Consider the following 22,379-nt stretch of genomic DNA (forward strand, 5'->3'; position numbering starts at 1 on the left):
GTTCTTCTAGCTTAAACAAATAGACCGCTGTTGTAGGTCAAGTACCTACCAAAAAAATCAGCATTGCCATAGAGGAATCAGTGTGGAAAGGGGGTCCCCCAGATGACAGAGCAAGGCTGCCCACAAGTCACATTTGCTTGGGAAAACATGAAAATTTTAGAAAATTATACAACCTTTCACTTTGCTTTGGCTACATTGAGTAAGTGGAACGAACCAGCAACAAATCTTTGGGAAATGGTTCTCATAATCCTTGGAAAATAAAGCTTAGGTGGGGTTGTAGTTTTAGGATCCTATTAAGAAAGTTCCATTTTTCAAAAGTCAGTACCAAAAGGAGCAAAGTTTAGCCATTTAAGTGGACTCCCTTGAACCTGTGAAGTTGTTGTATGTAATGAAAGAGGTCCTTCAGTCTCCACAGAACTCCTGGAGACTGAGGCCATGTTTAGATGGGTCCCACGTGCCCAGGCTTGGCTGTCCTGAATCCTCAAATCATAGCAAAGACATTTCAAATACAAAACTTGGGAAATTTCACAAGTCAAGGAGAATTCAAAGGGACACTCCAGGGTAGAGGAAGAAGGAGGTGGAATGTTGGAATTTTTTGTATAGTTGTTAAGGAGGGGGTTGGGAAGGAGAATAACTTTTACTTAACTCTGGAGTGTGACCTTCACCTTTCTTGCCAAATGGGTACAGTACCAGGGGCAGGATCCTGGATGACTACTTCATAGACCCAGACTTTAAACAGGAAAAACAGCTCATCAGCTCTATCCCTAAACTATAAAAGATTATTCCCAATTGAGTATTTTTCTCTATCATGTTTGGTGTAGTTTGAAATGGCTTTTACATTTATTTTATTTAAAAGGCAGATATTTCCCCCTTCTCCATACACACACCCTTTTGCTCTACAATCTGGCAGGTATGTCGGTCCACTCACAGGTGTTCAAAGGTGACTAGTGAGGTATGCTGTGGGGTAGGTTCTCCTCACTTCCATAGATTCAACATATGTAGTTCATCCCAGCATGGCTTAGCTCTGTGATATAGTTCACTGCTTAGGGGGGGGGGAGGGAGGGAGGGAGAAAGGGAAGGGGAGAGAGAGAGAGAGAGAGGGGGAGAGAGAGAGAGAGAGAGAGAGAGAGAGAGAGAGAGAGAGAGAGAGAGAGAGAGAGAGAGAGAGAGAGAGAGAGAGAGAGAGAGGGAGGGAGGGAGAGAGGGAGGGAGGGAGAGAGAAAGAGGGAGGGAGAAAGGGAAGGAGAGAGAGTGAAGAGAGAGAGAGAGAGAGAGAGAGAGAGAGAGAGAGAGAGAGAGAGAGAGAGAGAGAGAGATCCAAAGAAGGAAAAAAAGCAATCAAACCACCCTAACAAATCCCTCCTCTTACTGGAGGATCCAGGGCTCTAACTCAGTCAGTTTAGTGTCAAATGCAAATTGGGTATGGGATGAGCAGACCAGTTGTCCAAACAAAATGGACAGGGAATTTGATTTGTTATAACACCTTGTGACTTTGCTGGTAGAAAGCGATCTATTTTATTTTCAGGGCAGACGCTGGTATTCGTTTAAGGCCATCTCTTTCCTAATTTGGGATTATTGAGAGGACCCAGGCTCGCCCTTAATTTCTTCTGGGAGTTTACCAATGTCCTCTAAATCCTTAATCTCAAAAAAGTTCCAATGGTTTTTCTGGCACCATTACCCTGAAAATGTGATACCAAAAAACCAATAAAAGTAGCCATTAAACTTTATTTTATTTTCAGCTGCCAAGACAGCATCTCTTCCTTTGGGACAGCATTAAAATTCAAGGGGAAAAGCCTGGAGGGCTGGGAAAGGAAGGTATTTTTAGTGGAATCATTTTTCTATGGGTGTAAACCTTCGTATGACATTTCAAGGGGGAGAGACTAGATTTAGGGATTAGACCAAACAGAGTTCCCATTTTAGGAAAGTTAATTCATTTAAAACTAAATTCTGATCATGATCTTGACCTTGACCTTCATCTGGAGTACCTGATTGCATTGTTTTCATTTGCAAATCTTATATGGTTGTCATATTGGCGATGGATGAATATAAAAGAGTATCAGAGCTAGAGATTCTGCTTGCTGTTTAAATAAAGCCAAGAAATCTCACTTTCTGCAAACCCAGAACAGCAGCTACTAGCTGACTGGGTAATGCTGATCTTTCTGCACAATATTAATTTAAGATGCTGTGAAGTGAGAGGTGTGGGGGTGGGGGCTGTCTAAAATTTGTTCAAAGTCTTTGCTGACTAAATCCACATGGAATTTAATTTAAAGAAACTGACACTCGCATGAATAATGCCAACATTATTAGCTTTTGAACGCTTCATACCCATTGCCTGCACTTTAACAATTCCTTACTTTATGCTTTTAAGACGATGAGCTAAAAGCATCTCGAAATGCATTTAAGCCCTAGTTTTAGGGGAGTGTGCTCTTTTCTTTCTTTCTCCACTGATATAAGGAATCACATCTGTTTTTAAAATGTACCATCCGGGAACGGTAAGGATGGACAGCAACTTATCAAAATTTGACAATTCCAAATAGGGGCTGGTTTTGAAACAAACATTCGGTTCGAGTTTTGTGGTTTGGGTTTGTAACAGATTATTGCTTCAGCCATCTATTTATATGATTAAGTGCATTCAAATGAGAGAAATAGTAAAAGAACTCCTATGTAGGAGGAAAAAGATGGAAAAAAAACAACATAAAGAGAGAAAGGTTATGAAATGTGATCGACATTTTTAACATAAGTTTACAAAGTTATATAAATTCTAATAAGCTTTACTGAAGAAGAAAAAACCCAACAAGCTCTCCTGTAAGCTCAATACCCAGAGTGGTACTGTCTAGACTAGTCCTAGACTCTTAGAAGACTATAGTAAAAAGAAAGCAAATGAAGCTAGGAGTAAGCGTGGCATTGAATAATTTTTTTATTATTCCAAAAGAATAAACATTACTTGATACCTATATGTAAGAAAAAATGGAAGGGGAGACTAAAGGTTTCAGAAAAGGGAAAAAAGACAGGGCGAATGAAAGAAGCACTCTAATTTTATTTGGAGTTTTTCCAACAATAAAATCTAATCCATCATTCTCTCTGTGTGACGGCTCTTAATGAAAATTTAGAGACTGTGACTGAAATTTAGAATTCATAGGGGATACTATTAGGAAGATGTCTAGCAGCTATGCAAAACCTGTTATATCAAAACCTGCCAAAGGAAAAAAAAGTTGAGTGTGAAATGGACAGATTTTAATTTGGCTCCTGGACTGGCCCTCTACCTCTGCCCCCCAAGAACAGGAAACTCCCCTCCCAGGATGAAGACTTTGTAATGTTTGCATTCCTCCTGACACCACTTCTAAGAGTTTGGGTGGTGTTCTGGTTTGTGCAGACCTCAGTCACTGGTCCAACAGTCACTAAATGAGGAAGAAAACAATACAATTTAATGGAATAACGAAACACAATTTCAACTGAGTCAATCTCTCATCTGTTCTCTCCAATCTTTTGGCCATTCAAGTGCAGATTCCAAGAGGGAAATGATTTTCCATCTATGTGTGGACTTCTTATAGTCAATTTAGCTGTGAAAAATAAAGTCTCTGATCTTAGGGATTTAGAAGACAACAGTTACTCTCCAGATTGGCAGGGAGAAGGGTTCTGATTGAGTTAAAGGATGATGGAAGGTACATCTATAAAGAGTATTTCAGATTAATATTTAAGTCATGGATTTGACGATTCCAGCCAGGGATCTGTAGCCAAATCCCCATCTAACTCTGTTTTGCTGGCAGATTCTGAGGATGAGCCATCCGAAGATGCTGCCAAGACATATCAAAAACTCTTGAAGCTGCTAGGTGGCACAGTGCTACTCTGTGGAGTGCTGGACCGAGAGTAAGGAAGACCTGAATGGAGCCTCACCGCAGACACTTCCCAGGTGTGTGATCCTGGGAAAGTCACTTAACCTTTGTCCAGTTCGATTTCTTCATCCAAGAATAGTAATACCTACCTCTCAGGGTCACTGCTGTGAGAGTAGCTGTACAGTGCTTTGCAGACTTTAAAGCACTAGATAACTGTGAGCTACTTTTATTATCTCCAGAAAGTTGAGAACTCTTGTTTCAGTGACAGGGACCTTACCTACCTAGGTCTTTGTGTAATTTGCATTCTAAATTTCTGAGGGACAGAAACATCAATTTTCTTCATTTGTATTTTGACAAAAATCCCTTTATGAAAATGTGAGGGGGGGGGGGGCAGCTAGGTATCACAGTGGATAAAGAGCCAGGCCTAGAGAGGGGAGGTCCTGAGTTCAAATCTGACCTCAGATACTTCCTAGCTGTGTGGCTTTGGGTAAGTCACTTAACCCCCATTGCCTAGCCCTTACCACCCATCTGCCTTGGAACCAATACATAATATTAATTCTAAGACTGAAGGTAAGGATTTTTTTTTAAATGTGAGGTGGCAAAATATATAGAGTGCCAGGCCTAAGTCAGGAAGACTTGTCTTCCTGAGTAGAGATCTGGCCTCTGATATGTACTGTCTATGTGACCCTGAGCAAGTCATTTAACCCTGATGGCCTCAGTTTCCTCATTTGTAAAATGAACTGGAAAAGGAAATGGCAAATCACTCTAATATCTCTGCCAAGAAAATCCCAAATGGAGTCATGAAGAGCCAGATGTGACGGAACAACAATATAACCAAGATGAAAATGTAATCATTTATTATGAACAAACTATTTTGTATAGAAAAATATGTGATATAATTAAAAACACTAAATTTTTAGTAAGGCGAGATCTAGGTTCAAATCTTGCCTATTCTACTGACTGTGTGACAGAGCAAATAATCTCTTTGGGCCTTAGCTTCCACTTCTCTAAAATAGTGATAATATCTACAGTACCTAGCTCACAGGATAGATGTGAGGATAAAATGAGAAAAGACTGTGCATAAAGCATTTTGTAAAACTTAAAAAAATTAGGGACATCTAGGTAGCACAGTAGATAGAGCACTGGGCTTACAGTCAGGAGATCCTGGGTTCAAATCTGACCTCAGATACTTCCTAGCTGTGTGACCCTGGGCAAGTCACTTACCCCACCCCACCCCCATTACCTAGCCCTTACTGCCTTTCTGCTTTGGAACTGATAAACAGTATTGATTCTAAGATGGAAGGTAAAGAGCATTACAGTTACAGTGTTTGCTATCTAGCTCTGCCACAACTTAGCCAGGTGGGATTTATTTCACTTCCGTGACTCAGTTTCCCCATCTGTAAAATGAAAAAGTAGACTAGATGATTACTAAGGTCTCTTCCCACTCTGACGTTTTACTGACTTTGTAAAATGGGGCTCACCGACACCAAGTGACCTGCTCATAGCAAAATGGCAACTAGGAGTCAGAGCCAAGACTCCCAACCAGATCTTCTGCTAGCAGGTTTTCAGACTGTCAGGCTATGCTACTTACTTACTGCCTGACCTGTGCGACTTGGCCAAGTTCACTTCTCTGTGCCTCATTCTCTTTATCTGTAAAATGAGCCGGTTTGGAGGCTCTCTGAAGTTCCTTTTAGTTCTAATGCCTATACCTCACTTTCAAGAGATGTTCCTTGCTTGTTCCTCAGCCATAACCTTCAAAATCCATGTTATCTTATCGTACCCTGATTAGAAATGTATTTGGAAGAGAACTTTATTTAAATTTAACTTTAATTCAACTTTATTTATTTAACTTTTAACTGAAGTTGTTTAACTGCCCAGTTCAGTCTGCTCAGGGACTTGATAATAGGCTGACAGCCAGACATCAAGGCTATTTTTTTTTTACTTTATCTCTAGTCTTTTCCTTAGTAGTAAGCAAGCAAACTTTCCCTAATGTGTCTCCAAAGTTATAGAAAGGGTAGAAAATTTCGTTTGGGGCTAGTACCTAGCCAGAAAACATTAAAGGTGGTGTTGGGTAAGGATTGGTAAATGTCAGTTAGTTACACACCAGGACATGGTCAAAGCAGCTTGAGATCAGACTATTTCGTAGGCAACAGCCCAAAAAGCTATGTGTGAGAATAAATAGTAATGGCTTTTGGTCACTCATAGCTAGAGCTGAACTTAAAACAATGACCGAGAAGAGGGGAAATTTTGTATTCAATTATCATGTCCATGTGCTTTTCATTTCTTAATTTTTTAATCAAAGAAGAGACTATTACCCTGAATATTTTATTTTTCTAGTGGGAAGAAAAGAATCTCAGTTATCAAAGACGTTATGCAATGATAAATTATTTAAGGGCCAGGTTGACAGCATGAGCCAGATTAATATTAAATTGTTGCCAGTTCTTAAAATGAGTCAAAATGCAGCCCCGCCACCAATTTTAAATCCCTGTCTAAAGCCATCTTGGGAAGGGCTTTAATAATCAAGGTTCCACTAATGCAAAAGGAGGGAAAATAGTTAATGTTTAAGCCAGACTACATAGTGATACCAGATGTTACTATTAAACAGAAAGAATTGGCAAATATCATATTCAAACTATTAGTGCTACTGGTTTCAAAGTTATGCCACCAAGTTTGTAATCTGCACAGTAGGCTTAAGTATTCCTTTAATTTTCTGCCTATGGATAACAGGCAATTTGGATTAGTTCCCACAAGAATAATACCCATTTAATTCTCCACAGATGAGCTTCTAAGCATCTGCAATACCCCCCCCCCAAAAAAGAGGCCATTTTAAATTCTTAGCATTTTGGATATCCTATGTTCTTAAATTGTATATTTTTGTTGGACACGCATAACTTAAAATTAGCTGTCTGAAACTGAGAGAATAGTATGGATTTTCAGAAAAGATATGTTTTTCACATTTGTGGAGAGATAGTAAGTAGGAATGATTATTCAGATTTATCATTTTAAAACTGGAATCCCCCCAAATAAAGTTTCTGAGTTATTTCAAAATTCCTTTGTTTTGCAAACTTCCATAAATACAAAATGCAACTTTTAAAGGGAACTTGGGTAGCTCGGTGGCTCAGTGGATTGAGAGTCAAGACTAAGTATAGGAGATCCTGGTTCAAATGTGACCTGAAACACTTCCCAGTTGTGTGACCCAGGGCAAATGACTTAACCCCAATTGTGTAGCTCTCACTGCTCTCCTGCTTTGGAATTGATACTTAGTATTGATTCTCAGACAGAAGATAAGGAATTATAAAAATAAATAAAGGGAATTTAATGGGCTGCTATATTGAGAATTTGATTCTTAATACAAAACCAGCAAGATTCTGAGGCTAGTTCTAATGACAAAAAATGAATCAGGGATGCCAAATATTTCAGTTTTTCAATGATAAATTTTGTTTTGACACATTATACAAACCCAGACAAACTTGATGTATAAGCACCTTGAAAGCATAAGCCTCCAAAGCAGACAAGTACAATATCACAAGTGATTGTGATTGATAGTACATGCAATATTGCTGTTTAGTTGTTTATCATTTGTCAATAAAAAGGAAGAATATTTGCTTCCATTTCAAATAAATTGATACCACTGTTGCCCACAATTTGGGAGGTGAATTGTTGGTTAAAGTCATCTTTATTTACATTATATATTGTTCTTTTTATTCTGCTTCCTTTAGTCTGGACATGGGTATTTATTAGACATCTTATGTGCCAGGTATTGTGTCTTTCTATATCTTTGAACTTTTCCTATTTATCATTCCTTAAAACATAACAATATTCTATAATATTTATTTTCCATAATTTGTCTAGCCCCTGGCAGCTAGGTAGACCTGTGATTTGACCATTGTTCTTGGATCTAGGAAAACCTGAGTTCAAATCCAGCCTCAGATATTCCATTCACTGTGTGACCCTGGGCAAGTCACTTAATCTCTGATTGCCTCAGGTTTCCATTCCTGTAAAATGGAAATAATCGTAGAGCCCACCTCTCAGAGCTGTTGTGAAGAACAAATGAGATAATATTTTTATAGAGCTTGGCACAGTGCCTGGAACACAATAAGTGCTTAATAAATGCGTGCTTGCTTCCTTCCTTCCTTAGGTATATTGTTTCCAACTTCTTGCAGTTAAAAATAGTTGTGAATATTTTCCTACAGAAAAATCTTTTCCTGCTATTAACATTTTCCTTCAGATATAAAACCCAAGTGGGATCACTGTGTCAAATAGTATGAAAAGCAACAACAAAGAGATATGAAGATTTTTGAAACTTTTCTTGCATAATTCCAAATCATTTTCCAAAATCATTGACACAAATAATAGCTCCACCAGTAGTGAATTATAGGAGCTATTCTCCCACCACTCCACCAACGTCAGTTTTTTTTCCTTTCTTTTATTTTCTTTGCCACTTTAAGTGAGTGTGAGATGATAACTTAAAGTTGTTTTAATTCCTATTTTCCTGATTGTTAGCAGCTTCGGTCACTTTTTTGGATGCTGTTAACATTTTGTATTCTCTCGGAAACCATTCACAACCTTTGATCACAAAGAGATCAAAAGTGAATGGCTGGTGAATGGCTCTTAATCTTATAGATTTGTGTCAATTCTCTATTGATTTTGCGTGACAGATTTTATCAGAGATAGCCAATGCAAAGATTTTTCCCAGTCCCTATCCTTTCTTATCATTATATCTGTATTTATTTGTAAAATAAAATTATTTTTTTAAAGTTTTACTTTTTAAAAATCAAACTCACCTATTTTGTCTTTTTACATCCTACATTGTAGCTGATCCCAATACTTGTAAATAATATAACCTTCCCTTCTTCTCTCACTTTATGGTAAGACATTTAGAATGAGATCATTTACCCTTTTGCACCCCTTTGATTTTAGATCACATCTTCACTTGCCATCTCATCACCATTCCCATTAAAACAAATCCTATTGAACTCAATGACATGTTGGGTCAAAGAAGCCCTAACCTACTTTGATGGCTACAACAAACAGTCAGATGTTAATAGTAAAAAATATTGGCTGCACATTGGCAAGAATAGAATGAGAAGGTAGGATATAAGCACAGAAAGGCTGGAAGTAGACGGGGGGCACCAGGCAATTATGAGCCTGGCAAGAGTAGCAGCTTTGCCCCTAAGTTGGGAGCGGAGGCAAGACTAGTCCAGATTTGAAAGTGCAAAGGTTGGTTTTGAACCAAGGTTGCCTGTTATAGCATTTATTTGTTTATCGTTTCATTTCTCTGTGTATTTCCCCCTAGCTTGTGCTAATAAAGTTATAAACATTTCTTTTATGCGGATATAGTCCTAGTTTTCTAGCAGCAGAGATAGGGGTGTTTGGGGGCATTCAGGAAAGCCTAGTACCCCTGGGGGAGGGCTTGCTGAAAGCCCTGTTCAGGGCTGCCTTCCTCCTTTGCTGTCCTGCGGCCAACCAGCTTCTGTAGCACCAAGAAGCTGGAGCATGCGCGGCAGCCCCATGCCAGTAAACCACCGTGGCAGATGGGCTAAGCCATGTCATGGGTAACCTCAATCCTGTTGGTGAGTAAGGGAGGCTTCTACCCCGGGCATGTGAAGACGTCTCCCTGAGGAGAGCAGATGGGAACAATTTAATCCAAAGGTGACTAAAGCAGTTGCCGTAGAGGGCTTAAATACTGAAGAAGCTAAAGTCATCCACTGCGTCCTGGACCATCAGCACTCATCCTGCCTTTTGTCTTGCCATGAGAAGACTCCAAAAGAGAAAGGGAGGTCAGCAATTTGATGCAACTCTGCCTCAATTAAATTCTGTTTATGCATGAGACAAAAGATATCACCAGTGATGTCATTTTGATCCTCTTCTAGTACACAAGTCAATAGTCCAAATAAGTTATCGTGGTATTTTTTTTAAACCCTCACCTTCCACCTTAGAATCAATACTGTGTATTGGCTCCAAGGCAGAAGAGTGGTAAGGGCTAGGCAGGCAATAGGGGTTAAGTGACTTGCCCAGGGTCACACAGCTAGGAAGTGTCTGAGGACAGATTTGAACCTAAGACCTCCCACCTAACTGCCCTAATCATAGTATTAGGTACTGTGGCATAGAATGCATTCCTTTTCTTATTGTGGCCTTCCTATGTTTTATACTGTAGAACTAACTTAATACATTACATATATGTATCTGTGTAAATATAACACACATATGCACATAGTAATATATGCCTTTTGAATACTTACAACAGTTCTCAAAAATTTTTTTCCTCTATATAAGACCATATAAAGGTCATGTAAGTCAAAATGGAAATGATGAAACTTTGTTAACTGGATAGAAGAGAACAACTTGAATCCATTGTACTCAGAGGAAATAAACTAACCATTCTGTAAAATGAGGATAATAATACCATGAGCTAAATTCACTGAATTGCTGTGAGGATTAAATGAGATAATTTAAGTGTTTTGAAAACTTTAAAATGCTATATTCTGTGATTCTATGTAAATGTCAGGGCAGCTAGATTACATGGCGGATAGAATGCCAGCCCTGGAGTTCAAAGCTGATTTTAGACACTCACTAGTGATATGACCCTGGCCAAGTCACTTAAGCCCATTTCCTTCAGTTTCTGCATTTGTAAAAGGAGCTGGAGAAGGAAACGATAAACCACTTCAGAATCTTTGCCAAGAAAACCCCAAATGGGGTCACTAAGGTTTGGACACTACTAAAACAACTGAATAACAAACAATAAATATGAATGGGACAGCTAGGTGGCTCAGTGGATATGGCCAGGAGGACCTGGATTCCAATTTGATCTCAGACACTTCTTAGCTGTGTGATTCTGGGCAAGTCACTTAACCCCAAATGTGTAGATACCAATTCTAAGACAGAAGGTAAGGGTTTAAAAAATAAATAAATGTCACATAATATTTGCTTGTTCATTCACTCAAGGAATAACAACATACTAAAAATGAAATAAAAACTAAATGTCGAGGGGAGGGGCTTCTAATCGAATAAGGGGATTAGAACTATTTTCTAAAAAACAAAACCAGGATGCAATGAATGAATCAGTTACTGACACTATAGAGAGCTTCTGCAGAAGAATTAGATAGGCCAAAAATGCAAAGCAAAAGGACTTTATTTGGTCTATTTTAGGAAAGGCTACATGGCTAACTGGAGACCATCAAGGCTGGAAGCATGGAAGAAAAGGCAGAAACAGAAAAGGAAGAACATCAGCTCTCATGGGTTCAGTTACAACCTCTCTCCATGACTCCTCCCAAAACCATGGCTCCAGCTCTTCTCTTTCTAATAAGCTCCAGTTCCACATTAGCAACTGCCTACTGATATTTCCCTCTGAGTGTCTGAGAGACCTTTCAAACTCAAAGTATCTCATAAGAATTCATCTTTCCCCCCAAACCTACTCTTTCCCCAAACTTCTCAACTTCTGTTAAGGGCATCACTATCCTGCCTTTTCCCCCTCACTCTAATTCATACTCCAGATAATAGTCACAGTGACATTCCCAAGGCATAGGACTGGCCATGTTATTCCCATTCTCGTGGGTGGCTCCCTATTGCATCGAGGATCAAATGCAAACTCTTCTGTTTGCCACTTAAAGGTTTTGACAACGTGACTCCAAACTACCTTTCTATCTAATGTAAGACACATCACTCACCTGGATATGCTGTAAGACCAAATGGTCTACTTGCTATAGCTCACTTATTTCTAACTCTGGAATGCTCTTTCCTTACTTCCAACTCTTAAAATTCTGAGCTCAAGCATCTCCTCCTCCACAAGGTCTTCCTTTTTTTTTCATCCTGGTAATTTTTTTTCACGTTTAATTATATATTTTTTCTAGACTATATGTCAATACAACTTTAATAATCATTTTATGAATTTCAATCCATAGTCTCCCCCTCCCTCCCATCCCTCCCCCTTTCCCAATACAGCAGGTAATACGATATAGGTTGTACATATGTTATCATACAATACATATTTCCCTATGTCATATTGTGAAAGAAGACATATATCGTTTACACCAGAGAAAAATTCATGGAGGAAATAAAGTGAAGCATGGTGTGCTTCAATCTGCATTCAGACTCCATCAGCTCCTTCTATGGTGGTGGAGAGCCTTTCACATCATGAGTCGCTTGAATCCTTGTTGATAATAGTTAAATCAATCACCCAAGGCTTTCCCTGATCCCTTCAGTTGCTAGTACCTCAGCCTTCCCCATCCAAATTAACTTGGATTCACTTTGTATATATTTTGTATTTAATTCTATGTATCTAGAGTGCCCTCTCCTCCACCAACAGAATGCAAGTTCCTAAAAAGTCAGAATTATTTCATTTTTGCCTTTGAATCCTGGATGTCTAGCACATAGCGGGCGTTTAATAAATGCTGAGAGATTTTATGAATGAAGAGGGTAGCACCTACCTGCTCCAGCTCTGAGGCAGCAGTTAATTCCTCCAAAGCAGGATATTGAAACATAAGAAAGGTATTTAATCAGGGGTAGCACTGGAGTGTTTTATCAGGACGGATCTTCAAGGATGGCAAGAGGAAGATGGTGGTCTTGTGAGAGGCTGTCCCCAGAACTTGGTGCATCATTACACCAAGCTCTCACAAGTCCCCATATTATCATTTCATCTATCAAAGCAGTTCCCTGATATAGAAAGCAGAAGAGTCTTACCCAGATATAACTGATTGGTGTCAATCTTAAGACGTTATAGGTTGCATAGGAGATGGAAGCTTCTAACATAAAAGGTTCCCAGTATAGTGCAGAAAAAAATACAGAGAGTGGAAGGAGTGACAGGCATATCTATAGCAAAGATAAATATCTTCAATAAAAAGTAGACTAAAAACTTTTAAGTTTTTTTTTCTGGACTTCTGTATTTATAATGGTTTCCCATGTGATCAACAAATCACTCACAATACATAATATTAAGCACATATTATTTACCACAGCCTTCCTTGTGCTAGACACAAGGGGCACAAATACAAAATTAGTCCCTTCTCTCATGGGCTGCTCTTTTATGTTGTTAATGTTTATAATACACCAATTATTTGTTTATGGGAGAAATAATAATTAATATTTCACAAAACCAGGCATTAATTTAATGGTGTTTCATCACTATCAATGTACATTTTTCCCATTTGGTTCTAATAAAATTTGGGGGCAGGGGACATAGGGAAAATGGAAAATGGGTGGGAAAGGTACCCTTTTTTGCCCCCACAGAAATAATTTGTTGACTTTATAAGTTTGACTCACAGGAGATCCTAGGTTCAAATCTGACCTCAGACACTTCCTAGCTGTGTGACCCTGGGCAAGTCACTTATCCCCATTGCCTAGCCCTAACTGCTCTTCTGCCTAGGAATCAATAAACAGTATTGATTTTAAGATGGAAAGTAAGTGTTCTAAAAATAGTAAGTTTGAATCATTGTATTAAAGAATTAAGTTGATAATAAAATGAATGTATACATATCATCTGACAGAACTGTAGTAGAATCTTACTGGTGATAAAATGTTCAAAAAGATTTTATATCACATTCATCTCCTTTTCCAAAGATTTGCCATCCAGAGATCTCATAAGCCATCCAATGACTTTTCAAATAAGTATTTCTAAAATAGCAAATGAGTAAAAGGAAAATGAGTAGGGTCGTGGTAAACAATAGGAAAATGATTCATTAACCAAAGAAAAACCAAAAAGTAAAATGTTGATGCATAAAGTCAGTGATGGTGTTATAAACAGTGGGGGAAAGGCCAGATGTTCTGGTTCTTCCCCAGGCTAATCCAGTGGCCCACAGTTGTGGACTGCCTTGTATAAATTAAAGTCAAGTGAACAAACTTCAAAAGAAAATTATTTAGTTGATTATTTCCTGTGTGTTCTGGTTATAATGGAACTATTGGTTCTTATATAAGCAATTTCACTTCTATCTACTAGCTTTTCCTCTCTTAAGACTTCTTTGGGGCCCTTGGCTTTTCCTATCACTAGAAGGACTCTGATTTCTCCTTTACTTAAGTGTACAACGACATCACAATCCTCAGTTTATTTTATCATAGGATGTCACAGATATAAGTATAAGAATTTTTATATTCCTGGAGCAAACAGGTAAAGCAATAGACAAGATTCTGCTGTTTGAGTGAAAGACAGTCAAATAGAAGTCACAGTAAGAACAAAGATTAGTAATGAAGGGCATAAAGGTCAGTGTTTACTGTATAAGATTATGCAGTGTATATGTGAAACAAGGAAATAATAAGGATATATAATGTGTAATGGTAGTTACTTTTACTCCTAAAAAATGTTTGTCTAATGGTTAAATAATTGTACTTTAGTGCTTAGCAATCTCTTATCTTTCACTTGCTCATTAAAAGTTCACAGTATAACTTTACAAAAATACTTTTGATAGACAAAACCTTGACTGCCATCCCTCTCAAATCACCGAAATCTCTCTTTCACTTGGAATAACCATATTAGATTTTTCCTGTTTTAAGGACACATATTATTTCTATTCTTCATGGATCTGTGATTTGTTACTGAGTGACAACAGTTATATATACTCTGTCCAGCTTGGTACAGACCTGCCACAATCTATGCTCCATTGGCATAGCTTTTACAGCCCGAGGTCACCTCAATGCCAGGATGAGGCAGTAGAGTGGGAATTTGGTGGAAGCTTTTCATCTTATTTAGTATAAATGTGCAGAAGTATATTGCTTTTGGTAAAAGACATTTCCTGAAAAATTATGTATAATGTGATTTTATAAACTTAACTATATTTTAAATATACTAGTGGGGTTTAGATGTAAAGGAACAGTGCCACAGTTCCTTCTATGATTCAAATTATAACTCTGATTTGTTTATTGTAGAAATCTGGGCTTTTGCGTGCCAGGTTTTCTTAAAGTAAAAAATCTCTATATGATATTTTATTACCTGCTACATATTCTTAAGTAGAAAATGAAAGAACAGAGTATTTGTGCCCTAAATGTATTCAAACCCTAGGTTCTGAACCTTTTTAAAAAAAGGAAAGACTCAAAAGCAGTCTTTGGTACAAAAGACCAACATCCTTGACAATATTTCTTAACATTGGAACTATCAGAGACACGTTTCAGAGAATCAAGAGGACAGAACTAAAGTTGGGGTTTAGCCATAAAAAAGATTGTTAGGTGATAGGTATCTATAAAGGAGATCTAATACTCCTTTATTTTCATCTTAGCCAGTCCCTAGAATAATAATTCAGATTTGGGTTAAATTAAATGACCTCTGATATTTTAATGCTTGGCTGTCACTCCCTGAGGTAGGTAAATGGATCCAACTTTTCAGTCAAGTGCACATATAAGCTTCTCAAATCCCCTACTTAAAAAGAAGAGAGGGCAGACATGACTGTTAAAAAGGAAGGTCTGGATATTCATTTGCTATTGAAGAAATCCAGATGAGCTCAACTCCACATTTGGTTTGCTTTTTAGAAGAGTAACCACAAAAGTTCAGTTCCTGGAGAGTTGGGCTGGTTTTGTTCCTGCTTTAATGCTAAAGGAAACCTCAGCCCTGGAAGGCTAGAGCAAAAGGGAATACAGACAGGATAAAAGTCTCAAGGAAGCTACGAATCAGTGCTGAAGAAGGGGTCAAAAGACATACTTTCAGCTGAAGGCAAAAGAAAAATGCTGGCAGCCAAATCATGCCACAAGAATACAGGAATACATGCCACGAGAAAAGTTGTCTCAGCTCGTCAAGTTACCCCATGAGGGGTGCATAAAACTGATGGTCAACTGAATTGTCTGATATATAAAGTGGGAGGAAAAAAGAACACATTAAAAATCTAAGAAATCTCTACTAAGTTTCAAGTATAAAAACCAAGAGATTCAATCACTGCTTCATTAAAAAAGTGTCAAAGTATAATGGAACTAAATGCACTTTTCCCTAGGAAAGGAAATGTACTCTGAAAAAACAGCTGGTACCAAGGGCAAGTGTGATGTCAATGACCAGGCCACTGATAGTAGTATCTCATGATTATTTCAAGTCTAAAATATTCAGAGGACTTGTGTTTGAAAGAGAAGATGGTGGTTGCAATCTTGACTGGCTGTCAATGTGTTTCTTTATTTACACTTGACTCAGTATTTTAGGTGGTGTGCTCCATCATGTGAAAGTCTGCCCAAAACTTTCAGCAGCTTTTACTATTCCCTTCCTCTCTCTATCTCCTCTTTAACTTGGCTATGCACTTTTGGTATAAGGAATATGGGTTAATAACCAGGTTGTAGATGAGAATGACCAGAGGGAAGCAAAATTAAGAAATGATTACCTTAAGCGCAACAAGGACTATATTTTAATGTGAAAACTACCTAAAAATATCCATTTTATGACAATGTTCAAATCACTTAGTTTTTAACCTCCTCATAAATTGCTTTTTCCAACTAAAAAATAAGGCTATTGGACTAGATGATCTTAAAGGTCCATTCTAACTCTAAAATTTTGTGACTTCCAAATGATTTTCAACTCTTATACCAAGATATATGATTCTATTTCATATGTCTGTAAAGTCCTCAAGAAATTTCTTTTGGTGATCATTAAGAGAAATAGTCTTCAGAACTAGGAAGTTAATAATCCCTCTTTACTCAGAACTCCAGTGGTCAGTTAGAAGGTCACTGATAAGATAGAAAGCACCTCCAATCCAAATAGGCAACTAGGATGTGGAAGGACCTTGAGATTATGCCAGGTGGGCTCTAGCTAAAGGAATTGGGGATGTTTAGGCTGGAGAAAAGAAGACTTCAGAGGGACATGGTAGCTGTCTTTGGAAGAGAAGGGATTAAATTTGTTTGCCCAGACTCCCTTGGACAAAACCAGAAGAGAAGCAATTGGTAGAAGTTGCATGGGGGCAAATTTAAGATTAAAGTATGTGTAATGCAGGCTCAGGGCATGCCAAGATATGATCTAAGATGGTCTGTAGAAGGATGCTAGAGAGTTGCTGCTTTTTTCTACATTGGCTTGCCACATGGGAACAGCCTTTTCCCATGCACTGTATCTCTGGAGCTGTTTGAGTCTTTAAAATAGCCTGATTCAACATCTGACAGGAGTTTTTTGCTGCTTTTTGCATGTAAGGGTGAAGGACATCTTCACTCACACCATGTTCTGAGTGGAGAGGACTTGACAGCTCCTTCCTTCCCCCTGAATCTTTGGACTCTTTGTTCTGTTCTAGATACAAAGGAGAAAAGTCTGCAATCCGGCCCAAGTGTGAGCCACAGGGACCTGGGAGTCCATTAATCCAGGCCAAGTTTAGCAGATAGCCCAGCAGCAAAAATCCATAGTTCCTGGCACTGCAGCCTGGCAGAAACTAGGAATGCAGACTTTAGACTTGAATTTGGTGGGACTAATGCTATGTAGGAAACCTCTCCCCAGATACTGAGTTGTTGGGGGAGGTTTATATGTTTGTTCTTGATGAATCTTTAAATAAATATTCTTTTATAAAAAGCTAATCTAATATTAAGTATAAATGGAACTGGAGTGATAATCACTGTGCCCCTAAGAATGAGGAGAACACAACTGGGAAGGGCTTGAGCCAAAGGCAGAAAAGAAAGACTTTTCACACCTCTCAGTGTACAGAAAAACTCTATGGAATGTAAAATATAACAGACCTGACCCTCAGAGAGTGGGACAGTAGAGTCAAGTCATGTTAAATAACAAAAATCTACCTGACAACCAGAGTTATTTAAAGGTGGAAAAGGTCCCCATATTCCTCTTCACCAGAAACCTTCAAAGACTAAATAACTATTTCTTTGGTATGGTAGAAGGGGAGAAGATTCTTTTTTATGTATGGGCTGGACTAGGTAATCTCGGAGTGCCCTTCCAACACTGAGGTTCTGAGATTCTGCAATCACTCATTTCTAGTCAAAACTTCTGTCTTCTGTTTCTGAGCAAAAAGTTACCTTGTTCAGAGGAATCTTTAGGTTTCTTATCACCTTTCTTCCTCTTCTATTACTACCAACCCATATCCCTAATGATACTCCATGCATACACTCTTTTATTATTTATTATTTTATTATTTATTATTATTTGTCTCTTTTTCCAGAACCAGAGAAGGTTTATCCAAGAACTATAAGTGATATAATTGTCCACAATCTCCCAAAACTTCAAGTCTTCCCACTTTTCCAGTCTGGATAAAGCAAATGATTTTATGAAGCTATATGCCACTGAATTGGAAAATAAAAAGAAAATAGCATAATATCTCTTTTGACTACAAGTTTCGGAAGACATTGGTTACATAATCTTGTACCATTTCTACTTACACACAATACAACAATGTTAAATACTAGATGAAGAGAAATCTTTCTCTTTATTGTCCTCCATTTTCCTGAGCAATGAAACTTTGACTCAGTGGAGCATACCTTGCCTTCTACTTGGAATAATTGAGACATATAAGATTCTTTGCTTTCCTAAAGTGATATAAATTTCCTAGTGAAGGAAAATAGAAAAAATGTTTGGAGTAAACTAATGTGAAAAAATGAGACATGTTGGGTCTTAAAAATATTTAGTCAATGAGTTAAAATTAAATTAAATTAAATTAATTTTAAAAAATTAAATTAAATTAAAACCACCAATTTAAATAAGTTAGTTTTGGTACAAGTCAAGGTCTCCTAATATTTTAAATTCTTATCACAATCCTAATATCCATGTTTTAAATATGTTGATTTAATAGGAAGAAGCATTTTAATTATTGTATTTCATCTCCTCATCCTTTTGACATCATCTTAAGGAAACTGGCTAGTCACTGGCAAGTCATAATAAAATGTCAATATTAGCTGAAGTCTGTCAGAAAAACCATCTTCTTTCTAAATATTGACAATGCATATAACTTACAAACCAAAAAGTGGTAGGAAACACACAGATTGGAAAGGAAGGGAGCAAAACATAAATACTATAGCTGTGCCCAAACTCTAGCCAACTGCCGTCAGTTAGTTCCCATGACTCTGTTTTAGAGAGAGATCTACAGTGCCTTGTTTGGGTTCAATGGACTGGCGGATTAACACTTGCCCACATGGAATTGTACATTTCAATTCACAGAGTTCTTTCCAGTCAATTGACCTACCTTCAGCTTTTCATCGGCCGCAAAGAGGCCTTCGACTTGTAATGGAGCAGAGCAGCAGTAAATATAAATGGAACATGTGAACATTTTTTCAAATGGACATTTTAATGATCTGATTACTCAAAGGCACTGCTATTGCGGTTGGAGGAACATTTCATATTGACTTCATACATCAGTGGATTGAAACCATACAGTCCCCAAATTTAGGTTCAATTCTTTCTCACATATCAAAGGCCTTTATGGAATGGTACCCACTTGGGCTGCATGAGGTTTCTCATGATTCAGAGTTAGCATATCTACTGAAAGAATATTCATTTCTTCTTGAGATTCTGATAACTATTATCTATATATAGAAAAAGTTAGGGCTGAAAGAGACCTCGAGATCATTTCATTCATCACTCTACTTCCAAAAACCTAAATCATGACAGCAAAACGGCTATCAAATCCATTTTTTAAAATATCCAGATTCTAGAAACTCACTCAACAGAGTGTTTTTGCCTTTTACAATTTTGATAGAATGTTTTTCTTAGTTTCTATACTAAATTATCTTTGCTATTATGCTGTTTGTTTCCCTCGGAGTATAGGTAGCTTCCCTAATCTATAAAAGCCTGATAAATGTCCCTTATGGATGAATGGCCATCCCAGCTGAGATCTCACCATTTCTGTCAGAGCTCCTGTAACTTGCCTCCTCATTACTGCCTATGTAGAAATTGTTGAACACTACCAGATAGATCCTTTTTGAGTGTTTATATAAACACAGCTATAGCCCTTTTTAAAAAATGAAATTAACTGGATTAGTTCAAATAAGTTTTAAAAAGAGTATTTTGTCAGTAAAGCAATATAATTTAAAATCCTCTTTTGGGGGCAACTTGGGTGGCTCACTGGATTGAGAGTCAGACCTGGAGATGGGAGGTCCTAGTTTCAAATCTGGCCTCAGACACTTCCCAGCTGTGTGACCCTGGGAAAGTCACTTAACTCCCATTGCCTAGCCCTTACCACTCTTCTGCCTTGGAACCAATACACAGTATGGACTCTAAGACAAAAGGTAAAGGTTTTTTAAAACCTCTTTTACAACCTATCATCAATCTGTTTTAAAGCTAGAAATAGCTGTCCTAGCACCTTACTTAACTTTTCTAACAAGCAAATATTGCATGCCTATAGGGTACATAGCCTTTTATTGACTTTAAATATTACTGTCTCTAAATCTGAAAAAAAAATTCAACTGTATTTTATGACAGATGAACTATAGTAAATATTCATCAAAACATAGTTTAGGGTGGACAAGAAATAGATTTAGAAATTTCCCATATTCAAACATAAACTCTTTATATTTAGTTCCCAAAAGGTATAAGAATAGACCCCTTAAAATATCTAGTTTTAATCCCATAAATGTCATTGACACAATGGTATTTCTTGTACTCTAACTATACCTACTGCACTTAGAGAAAACTATATGACTTTGAACTTGTTTACTCTTTGTTTTGATAGACCTCTAGCTTCATACATGTGCATCTTGTCTCAGCTCATAGATGCCCTCCTTGGGAGGCAGACAGCTTGCCTTCTATTTCTTTACTTCTTTTGTATTCCCCAGAGCCCCTAAAAGAGGCTAGTAGAGAACCATCAATTAACAAACTTTTATTTCATGAATAACAAATCAATCAGAAATTATTTGTTAAATGCCTCTGGGAGGCAAAGGAGGTTCAAAGACAAAAATGGAACTATTTTTGCTCACAAGAAACTTACATTCTATCAAATAAATGGATTGGTGTGAAATATTGGTGTAATTACTGACACCTACTAGCCTAGGAATTCTGCAAGAAATAGAACTAAAGACAAGTTTATTAATTCAATAAGTATTTATTAAGATCTATGATGAGCAAATCACTGTGCTGGGTACTGGAGTCACAAACAAAACAAGTAATCTCCCTCAAGGAGGGCATTAAAACATTTTCTAAAACATGAGTATTTATTTTATAAAATATATTAAAACACATTTTATATCAATCATATAGTTAAATATTTGAGTTAATATACATATCCTAAAAACATACAAATAAGTCATTTTACAGCTACTAATTTTTTTAAATCTCAGAAACTATTTTCTGCTTTAGATGATTACATTTTCAGAAATACAACAACTTTATATTACCCTAATCATCTCTTTGAGTTATCTATACTATTCATAAATTAGGTCCTTTTGTCTCCAAATTTTGGAAATTTGTATTTATTTCTAAGACTCTTCTTTGTACAAAAAATCAAAGCAATCTAATTCACCAAAGGAAGACATTAGGCAAGTGAATTCTAAGAAAACTAAGGAAAGTTAGATTAGTATTTGGAAGCATGCAAACTACTTATTTGGCTATATATCATCCAAATGTAGTACAGTCAATCCTCAATGTTCCCCATTTAACTTTTGCAACATCAAGTATTCACTTGATTTTATTAGTAACCTTATTTTCACTTTTGCATTGACAACCTTGCAAATTCCCAGCAGGTTATGTGTAGTAGAGAAAAAAATTAGAGGTGCTACATGCTTGCTATTCAGTGTGTTTTGCTTGTCACTCAAAACAAAAAAAGCAGGGCAGGGAAACCTAGCCATGTCTGCCTGGAGGAGAATGGCCAAGGCCAGAAAGACCTAGTCCCAGAGCCAGAGTACAGAGTTCAGGTTGGAGCTGAGAACTCCCTAATTCACAGGAGAAGATAAGTTCAATCCTTGAGTGGGAGATTAGAGATGACTGATGTGCTCCTTTCCCTTTTTTAATCTGGGGTTTTGACATCGCAACCCCTGCCCTTCCAGGTCCTATCCAGAGTTGCCTCTATTCTTCCCTGCATTTTCTGGATTATTTCATGGTTATGCCAGGGAAAGTGAATGTTCTCAGAATTAATGTCTTTTTAAAATAAAGAATAATAAGCAGAAAAGTGTATTTTTCAGCAATCTCTAGCAAGATTGCAGTTTTTGGTGATCACCAGGACCTTAACTCCAACTTTCTCAGAGATCCAATGTATCAACGTTGACATCTTTTATTTACCCTATGAAAGTCGAGGATGACTGTATCTCCTTCCAGTACTCATTAGTCTTGAAGTCTGAGTACAGACAAGTGGAAGAATTTCATGGATCGTCAGCGCCATCTCGTGCTAAATAGGGGAATGAGAGAAGGAAAAGTAGAAAAGCTATGTCTTATAGGTTTTTATCTAGCCTTTAGGTATGTAACCTCCTATTTCCACAATAGAACTCATTACCTTTCACTAATTTTTTATTTTGACATTCACAAAAACACATCAACATACAAAAATCAAAAGAGAGGATTATTTATGAATCTGTGAATGTCTAGTATTGTTTCTAGTGCATATTAAATTACAATTGCAGTAAAAAAAATTGTCCTGCTCATCTTTCCCCTTCTGAACTTCCTTCCACGGGTTCCTCTTCTGGGTATTTGTTTTTAATGGTTTGACAGTCTTTTCTTTATTTTCCTTTTTTCCCCACTCT

The 22,379-nt window shown here is 37.4% G+C and overlaps 1 protein-coding gene across 2 annotated transcripts in view; it reads left to right on the forward strand.

Annotated features, from left to right (window-relative positions):
* The first annotated feature begins 13,888 nt into the window (after positions 1–13,888).
* LOC103102108 (uncharacterized) overlaps positions 13,889–22,379 on the forward strand; it is a 76,881-nt gene continuing 68,390 nt past the window's right edge. For both annotated transcript variants that reach the window (XM_056805703.1, XM_007499277.3), the window contains exon 1: positions 13,889–14,024. In XM_056805703.1, the coding sequence (XP_056661681.1) occupies positions 14,010–14,024 (15 nt within the window). In that variant the 5' untranslated portion in view covers positions 13,889–14,009. The remainder of the gene's footprint in view (positions 14,025–22,379) is intronic.

Source organism: Monodelphis domestica, chromosome 7 (assembly GCF_027887165.1).
Source record: "Monodelphis domestica isolate mMonDom1 chromosome 7, mMonDom1.pri, whole genome shotgun sequence".
Classification (NCBI taxonomy): Eukaryota; Metazoa; Chordata; class Mammalia; order Didelphimorphia; family Didelphidae; genus Monodelphis; species Monodelphis domestica.